Source organism: Poecilia reticulata, linkage group LG14, assembly GCF_000633615.1.
Source record: "Poecilia reticulata strain Guanapo linkage group LG14, Guppy_female_1.0+MT, whole genome shotgun sequence".
Classification (NCBI taxonomy): domain Eukaryota; kingdom Metazoa; phylum Chordata; class Actinopteri; order Cyprinodontiformes; family Poeciliidae; genus Poecilia; species Poecilia reticulata.
Genome location: NC_024344.1, coordinates 14,761,584 through 14,770,836, shown reverse-complemented (window position 1 = coordinate 14,770,836; position 9,253 = coordinate 14,761,584). Strand labels below are relative to the sequence as shown.

The 9,253-nt window shown below is 38.5% G+C and overlaps 1 protein-coding gene across 1 annotated transcript in view; it reads left to right on the top strand.

Moving 5' to 3' along the window:
* Nucleotides 1-9,253, top strand: part of adisspb (adipose secreted signaling protein b) — a 28,954-nt gene that overhangs the window by 2,843 nt on the left and 16,858 nt on the right. The window contains exons 2-3 of the mRNA XM_008427957.2: nucleotides 1,321-1,424; nucleotides 8,826-8,965. Coding sequence (XP_008426179.1) covers nucleotides 1,406-1,424; nucleotides 8,826-8,965 — 159 coding nt within the window. The 5' untranslated portion in view covers nucleotides 1,321-1,405. The remainder of the gene's footprint in view (nucleotides 1-1,320; nucleotides 1,425-8,825; nucleotides 8,966-9,253) is intronic.

Sequence of the window (9,253 nt, the reverse complement as noted above, 5' to 3'; positions counted from 1 at the left end):
CGGTCTTCTGATGCAACCAGTGACCTCACCACCTAGCCAACCAGGGACCAGCAGGCTAATGACATGTCTTCAGCAAAAATTGCCACATTTGGATCCCCAACAATCCAGATGACACGAAGGCAGCTATCAAAACAACATCAGCTTTCACTAGACCTCAACAGAACCTCAACGCCGTGCCGCGCTGACGCAGTAATTCAGTTGAAAGGAGCCACCACCAAGTGTTACGTGCATGATACTTGTTCTGGTCTAATATTCAAATGTTCAGAGAAACTTGACTTCTGAATTCTCATTAGCTGTAAGCGATTGTCATCAAAATGAACTAAAATGGATTGCCGTGTGAATAATGAATCTCATGAGGTGGGCTTTTTGAACGTAGTTACTGATGTGAACTTACTCTCAATGAAAATCTGACTTCCTGAGATGCCTATGAATGGTAAACTGTGCTGAAAACGCCCCTGTGCAGGTTTGATCTTATGTGTAAGTCACACAAACCGCTAACCTAAATTCAGTTTCAATAACAGCCCTGCCTTTCAAACTTGGCAACAACTTGTGAGCTTTTCATAAAGCATCGTTTGGCATACTTTTCATCTAATAGCATTAGTCGTTGGCCTCAGCCAGCTTCAGGACTATGCGGCACATTTAGCTGTTTTCTTGTTCCCTTTTTAAAGCTCACTTTATCCCCTGCAGTTGCCTCCTTCTAAAAATGGTTAAGAGATTTTGTTTCAATGTCACCAGATTAATTTAGACACGCAACGCATTCACCTGGCTTTTAATAACAGGTCAGCTCACCCTGTAGGAGAAACATGTCAAGCGTGCATTGGTAAACGTTGCAAAACAACAGCTCTTCTGTTCTTCCTTCTGCCAGCTCTGTATTTATGTTTCCCTTCCATTTTAGATTTTGCTTGTAGCTTTTCGACAGCCTACGATGTGTATATCCTTCAGAACATAAGATGTTATAAGCATCCTCCATCTGCACGAAGCCCACCAACTGCGGCGTCAGCTCCTACGTAGCTAAGCCTCTTAGACGGTTTTGTTGTTTTCCTTTAATTGAAGCCTCTGTCGGGAGTCTGTGGCACTCTTGGCTCTACTCGCATGACCCCGCTGATCACTCTGCTGAACTTCTTGTAAATATCGAGTTGTGCCAAAACCCCTCGCATCCTCTTTTTAATCCCTCGTGTTCGCCAGTTACCTTTTCCCTTCTCTTTTAGCACATGTCGTCTGATCTAATCATTTCCACCTGTTCCCAGCTTAACGACGCTCCTCTGTTTGTTTTGCCCGAAGCTTCTCTCTCTCTCATTGCGTCCTAAACTGGTTTTGCAGGGTCGTTCTGGGGTCAGACTGCTGAAATGACAAAGCTGTGACGGTGGACATCCAAGAGTCTTCCTGCTGGCCCAAATCGAGTGACATGGCTGCTGCAAAGAAGAGTGAGTTTCTCTTATTTTATTTACTCAAATAGAATCCACCAGCGTTTCCTGGTTGAAGTTTGCTGTACTAGCTCACTCGCGCACACCAGAAAGACCTATATAATTTATATAAGAGCCTGACAGTAAATCAGACTAAACTTTTTTTCTCTTTTAGGTGAGTTGGGATTTAATTACTAATGCCAGAATAAGTGAAACATTTTTAGATTTTTCTTCAAAGATAGATGTTTTCATATGTTTTAGCAGCATTATATTTAAAACTGTGTGATGTCGGTTAAAAAAACAAAACAAGTTGGATATTTTCCCACAAGCTTTTTACAATAGTCCCATTTGTATGCAAACTTTAACTTCCAGGTTGATGCCTTGTTGCGTCAATATTTTCATATAGTCCTTCATCAGGAAGCCATCACTTGCACCAGTCCCTCCTCCTTCAACGTCAGTTTTATGACTTTGTCTCTTGAGTACATTTGTAAATTGTAATCTTGATTTTTATGTTGCTTTTGGAGTAATGGCCTCTTCCTCTCTGAGTGGCATTTTAACTCTTGATGATGCCGCACTCAGGACTCAGTGCCTACAGCAGCTCCCCACCCCGCCACCAACCTGTTCATGTGCCGCCCTGGGCAGCTGCCCATATTGCCTTTATCAAAATCCTCCACTGATGGTCAACCATTGTCTTTCTGATAACTCTGCCTATTTATTTTTCATGATGTCACTCAAGGAAGCATTGTGCTCTGGGTGTCTACCTTAAAACACATCCACAAGTGCAACTTCATTTTGTTCAAACGATGCAAATTAACTAGAGGTGTGCCGATCGATCGGCCACCGATCATAATCGGCCAATTTCCATAAAAAAGTGTATTATCGGTGATTTCTGGTCACGGTCCCTTGTTGCCAAACACTTGCATCTCATTTCGCAGCCTGCCTGTGCAGCTGGTCTCCTCTTTCCTTCACACTGCGCAAACGCGCAGCAACAAATCCTAAGCGATGTGTAACTATAACACACTGAGTGATTGAGGATGTTTGCGTGTTGCGGCGGAAAATTGAAGCATTTGGGGTGAAGCAGGTCAAAATGCATCAACACAATGAATCTAATACGACATAAAAACAATGCCATACTTGACGGAGTTTGGCTACATCGAGGCTCACTGCAGTAAAAAAAAGACATACGGAGGATCAGATAGCAGGTAAAGCAGCGCACAGCTACAAACACTCACCCGGATTAGCATGACGGTCAGAAAGCCAAACAAATAACCCGCAAATTATTTAAGTCTTCAAGCTGCGATGTAAGACGCTGGTTTTGTTCTCGCAGTTGAATCGCTGCTACACGCTACAGGTAGTAATATTTCACAGACGGAGCGCCGCTTCTGCTCCACCTGGTAGTGACTCTCACACCGAACCTCTGTTTAGAGCTGCAGCATCTAACCTAAAAAATACATTTTACACACAAATTTTACAAAACCCTGACTGCTGAAACGCTTTGTAAATATTTGACAAAAAAAAAAAAAAAAATCTGAAACAAATTCTTCTAATTATTCTGGCACGTTTAGTTATCCTAAAACAACCTAAAACTGGAAATATAGTCAGATTTATTATGGCATCTATATGCATAGACCTGGTTGAAAATGTGTCTTTAAGATGTTCTTAGAAAGAAAAATCAGTCATGTTGCAACAAAAAAAAAACTGCATACCTGGGTTGCATACCAAAACGTGCAACTGCAAGCTCAGGTTTCTTTCTAGTAAAAGCCAAACAGTGTGTAGGTGAATGTACTACCAGAACTTACTTGCGCTTCACTGCTGAAAGCATCATTTTATCATTTACAACTCAATTTTTTACTCTGACGGGTTGAAACGGCTCTCATTGATCTTTTTTAGAGTCGCTCTGTTCTGTATTTTCTCCCACATAAGACGTTTCGCTGATAAAGCTGGGCCCTCAACGGTGGTGGCAATCAGGTTTATAAGCTCTTAATTACAACATCTTGTAACCGAGAACACCAGATTAAGCTTTTCATCAGACTGGTGGCGCTGGTGAGAAGGAAAATCAATTGAGCCAGTTCACGGCCGATTTTTACCAGAGGAAGCAGGTGTATTCTCACTTAATCATAATAATGAGAGACAAAAAAGATCAATGACTGAACAGGTTCATGTTACAGCCTGATTAAGCCTTCAAGTTGCAGCAGCTTCACACAAACCACAATGACAAACACCAAGTAGTGTGAGAAGATTCTGACTGCAGAAGGTGAAGTTCTCAAGTCTCTAACAGGATTTCTTCTTGATTTTTTTTCCCCACAATATTTCTTAAAGAGGTTGTAATGGCCACGTAAAAAGACTGGTGTCAAGATGAGTGAAGATGAAATGGAAACTCTGACAAACTAGTTTGAAAATCTTCACAAAGTCACAAACAGCACCTCAAAGACCATTTTTTTAGTTGGTGTAAGTCACTGAAGTTCATAACCAAAACAACATGGTCACTTGAGAAAACACAAAGACTCCCCTCATTTTGATTTGAATTATTTAAACAGTTTAGTTATTGATGTTACAGACGAGACAAAAACAGATTTAATGCATATTTTCTTGGCCTGAGCCTGCGTGGAGTGAGCCAGAAAAGTGAAAGATTCAGCTGAGTAGAAACAGACGTGCTGCATGTCAGGTAGACTAGAGAGGCACCATGAGCAGATATACAACAGATTAGACTGATATGAGCCAGCTGACTATAGCTTTATGTTTATCTGTGTTACTAGCCATGTGATTATTGATTTGCTGCACAGATAGCTGGAGGTCAGTGTATTTTACCGTTCTTCATATCTTGTAAACTTATCGGGTTATATGATCTGACTGAGTATCTGAATCCTCACCTGATTGACTCTCTGGACGTCTGATTTGACTGTTAGATCCCTTTTCTAGGAACTGCATATGTAAATAAACTAGTATATCTGTTATTATTTTGCATAGCTAAATGCAAAAGTTGTGCTGTTTTTGGACTTGATGTAAGTGGGAAAATTTGTCCGTGCAACCTGAATCTTGTCCAGCTTGGCCACAATAGAATATATCCTGCCTAAAATATCAGAGAATATCTTCCTTTTGATTAAAACTCGAAGGTAGAAAGAGGATTTTTTTTCCAAGTAAAAACACATAAATAACAAATCAAACATTAGTAATTTCATTTAACTTTCACTTTCAATTAAATAAATGGTGAATAGCAGACCTGGCGTAGGTTTTGGCACATATGTTACACATTTATGTCTTTATTTTTATGTATTTTGCAGATTTTCTGATCCAGTGTGAATCAGAAATCACATCCCAGAGCTAAGAATATCTACTCAGTATTACAGTTAACTTACTTTACTGATTATTTTAAATTAAGTATGCTTTATTAAATAAGAATGTTAGTTAACTTCAGTTATTTTTGTACTCAAGTTAGTCTCAAGTGCAACTCATTGTAGTCTTAAAAAGGCCTTTAAAAAAGCCTAAACTTAACGTACTGGTACTTGTAAAACCCCAGGTTACCTGTGATGCTGTTATATCACAAAGTTCTTGAGTGTGTCTGTTATGGCAGAAGAAAATTTTGAAATAGGAGTTAGTCCTTTGTGAGAGGGAACCTGTTTTTGTGCTTCCATTTGGGTCTCGACTGCTTCTAAAAACACCCAAACCACTTAAACAAAAGAAGAAGAAAAAAAGCACTTTTTGGCAATAAGTTAATTTTTTGGTGTCTGGAAAATGAGCCACTTTAACTTCCTGATTGTTAAGTCACATTCGACTGGCACTGCCCTGTTACCTTGCAACCCAAGTTTGCTCAGCTGGATTTACCAGTGTAGACGCTGTACAATGGCTGCTGGAAAAGACAAGTGTTTTGTTGTTGACTTGCCATCCAGAAACCATTGGCTGCTTTCTTGTTGGGTATGCAGGAGGCTCCACTTCTGCTTTTCGAACATGTATAGTTGTATAATTGTGCATTTGTTTGCAGCCATTTTCATGTGCGAGTGTAAACGTTGATTTGGGGGGCGTGGCCAGCAGCGTCTTTATATGGATTTAAAGTGATAAAATCCCTTAAAAAAGCTCAAAATAGGAAGAACTGAGCAGACTCGCACCTCATTATTGAAGAATAATTTTTAAAGGAAGCATAATAGGCCACCTTTAATAAAACAGGAAATACAGTTTGTCAGGAAAGGCTACATAACATAGCTGTTACCAAAGTAATTTATGCAACTGTCATAAAATAAAATGAAAATTGTGATAAAGAAAATAAATGTCTCTTTAATACCAGAAAACAGATCAGCGACTTTATGCTGCTTCTTGATTTTGTTTGTGTGGATATTAAATATGGGATAATATTTCATTAAATGCCCTTAAACTGAAAGAAATCCTCTTTATACACACTCTCACCTTTTGTCATAATGGGCTTATTTCAGCCTGACTGCCTTCCACTGCAAAAGTCTGAAGTATAACAATTATTATTTGTTAAACGTGTAATTATGTTGTCATGGAGCTCTGTTGTGAGTCTCTCTGGTTTGCTTTATTCAAACAACTCTTCATCAGGAGGATTGGCTTTACATGAAAGAAGAATAATGGGATGATAAATTAGACTTATTTTATGTAAAGAACAGAGTTACAATGTGATGTTTTAAATTTGCATTCTTCAATTTTCTTCTCTTAAGAAGGTAATTATAATTTTTATGTGTGCCAAAACTCGGTTATTATTTGATCTGTCTTATTTAGGCTCATATATCCAGAGTTTTGCGTATTGTGCTGCTGCTGTGTGTTTCTCCCTGTTTCCAGTTTTTCTTTTCTTTCTTTTTTGACGGTTTCACACAGCACCAAGAATTTCTTCAAGGAAATGGATTTTCCAGGAAATAGTTTGGGAGGTTCAGGAAAAAGATGTTTTGTCCTCTAAACAAAACCAGACAAGATTGAGACGGGGTCAAGATGTTAGGTGTCCCTTTCTTCTGGACTCAAATGCAACAATCTAAACAATGTTCAAACTTTGATCACAGGCTGTTGCTTAAGCGCTGCACCAATATCTATCAGGTGTTTGTTATGCACGGATTTGATTTTGTTTTAAAAGTGGATCAACCGTGTATGGCTAGAGTCTTTATTAAAATCCTAATATGTTTTGGATTTAAATGACAGCGCAGCAGCGTCAGATAAGAAAACTCATTTTGAGCCTGACCTCCCTTGACTTTTGTCATCCTTTACTCTGGATTTGGTAGAGCCTGAGGAGATTGCCCTGTCTCAGATCTCTGGAGTCATAAATTAAGTTTGAAGTTTGTTTGCATTTTGATTGTCTTGCTCCAGGACCTCCAGTAAGGCTATGTTGTCTATCATAATAATGTTAGCTTTACATTTGAAATAAAAAGCATCAGACATTAAAAAGCACTTTTTGATGCAACATGAGCTCCTGCACATATGGAACATGACGTAACTCCAAACTCATCATAGTGACCCAGTTTGCAGAGGGCAAGGATTTCTAATCTTTAATACGAGACGGAATAAAAGTTTAATAGAGCAGGAACCACATGGGAAAGGAACTTATGTACTTTATGTAACATCTGTCTCAGTCACCATGTGTATATTTATGTTATGTTTGTGTTTACATTGTACTCTAGGAATGATTATTTTAATTCAAAGACACCAAACTCCAGTCGCTGTTTGCCACCATCCTGCAATTTATAAATGCATCTCTTTTCCTACACACCTGCGTCCAATGAACGCCTCGTTAGCAGACTGAATGTTGTGAATGGAAACAAAAAGTAGCAGTCCAAGAAGTGATTCAAGTAAGAGTAATAAAGTATTTGATAAAAAAAAGGTCACTGAAGTACTGAGTAACTGACCAAAATATCAATTATTTGATATTTAAAAGGGACATCATCAGATGGACCAAAATATAAAGTTATGTGGAAATTTTGGTGTTCTAAAGATCAAAATGAAAATTTGTTAATATAAGTAACATGATTACAAAATAACAAAATCAGTCAAAAGAAATAATGGTTAAAGTCAATTCTTTTCAATCTAAGTCTTTAACAAAAACTGCAGGTGAAGTTTTGGTTAAAACAAGCTTGGTCTTCAGTCAGTGAAGTTACTCACAGCGGGTTGAGTAAAATCCAGAAATTTTACTCAAGTAAGAGTAGCAGTACTTCACAACAAAATTAACCAAGTAAAAAGTACCACATGATAAAAGTACTTCTAAAAGTACATGTTTTTCCAAAGTAAATGCAACTAGTTTCTACTCTGCACCTATTGTTGGATGTTTCAGCTGAAATGCTAAATAGCAAGCAGCACAACTTTTTAATTCAGCAAAGCATTTTGATACAGTTAATAATTACATACAAAAGTAATTATTAACTGGGAAGCAGCCAGTGGCTCTATCTGATATATTTAGGGTCACCAGTCGCCCTTGACCACACAAGTTTTGCTTTGGGAGATTCTCCACTGGAAAACCCGTCTCCCAGAGAGCTTTCTGAGGAACACTAAGTTTTGACTGATTCAGTTCTGGTCTCGTTTCTTTTTAAGAACTATACTGCTTGACAGAAGAAAAGCATTGAAAATACCCTATGAATGTTTTATGTTAGCAGAGCTCACTTCACATTGTGTGTGAGACAGCAGTGCATAGTTTCTTTTTAAATGGCTTCTTGCTTCCTCTGACTTTACTTTATTTACTTATTTACTTTATTTTGTATGCATAGTGCAATCTTCATTTCAAAGCTGAAATGAAGCCCAAGCTCATAGAGTCTCTAGCAGTGTCGGTTACTACAAAACAAATCTCAAATTATTTGCAGAATAAACCAACAAGAACTAAAATAGTGGAGACAAGCAGATGCCATGGGACATATTTAGCATAAAAATCAAACAGCAACAACCCTGATTTCTATGGGAAAATACCAAGAACTTATTCAAGTGTCTCTTAAATGGCAACATGATATTAATAGGCTACTTCATAAACAATACAGAAGTTGATATATTGCTTTTTGTGCTCCTGTTTGTGCTACTGTAAATGTTTTCCACTGTCAGTTTGTGGAGAGAGTTCTGCTGTTGAGGTAGCCTTTTAAGCCAAATGGTATTTTCTCTGAAGGATTTCAGTTTCTTAGCCGATGGAGTTAATTTGGAGTCCAGATCGACATTATGGAGTAGCAGTGAACTCCTTAAACAAACGAGTTCAGTTCTGTGACTGAAATTAGTTTTTTTTTTTCATGTGGGTTTGTGGTTGTAGTCGATGAGTCTGGTGGATGTCAGGAACCCTAATGACGGCACTGATGGATGTTAATTTAAACATTGAACAGTTCCAAGAATAAACATTGTGGGCTCTTCATTACAGTCATGAAGGGAGACAGGTGGCGGCTGCTCAGCGTCTCTTTTCTTTGAACATGCGGTGCCTTCTGCAGCAGATAACCCTCCTTTCCTTTTGTTTTTCAGGGTGTGCAAAGGTGGGAGGCGTCCGCTTCCCTGAGGAACTTCCCTCAGTCGGAGCCACGTCCCACGTTCACTTTGACGAAAAGCTGCATGACTCTGTTGTCATGGTGACCATGGAAGAAGACGGCAACTTCATGGTCAAGGTGGGGCAAAAAAAATTTATTATTACAATAATAAATGCTTACACAAAGATGTATTTACACACGGCATTATGAAAGACAAAGATAAGCAGGCTAAAGATATAAAAGCTTGAATTGAATGAAACCCTGCTTTTACACGCACAAGTACCTAGTTGCAAGTGTTTATCGAATTAGAGTAAATGCAACATCCAGACAGTTTGTGGTGAAGATTACGTGAAAAGAGAAAATCACCTGGACAACATCAGCCATATTCAAGATGTGTGAAATTGAAAGGAAGTATTTTAAAACATG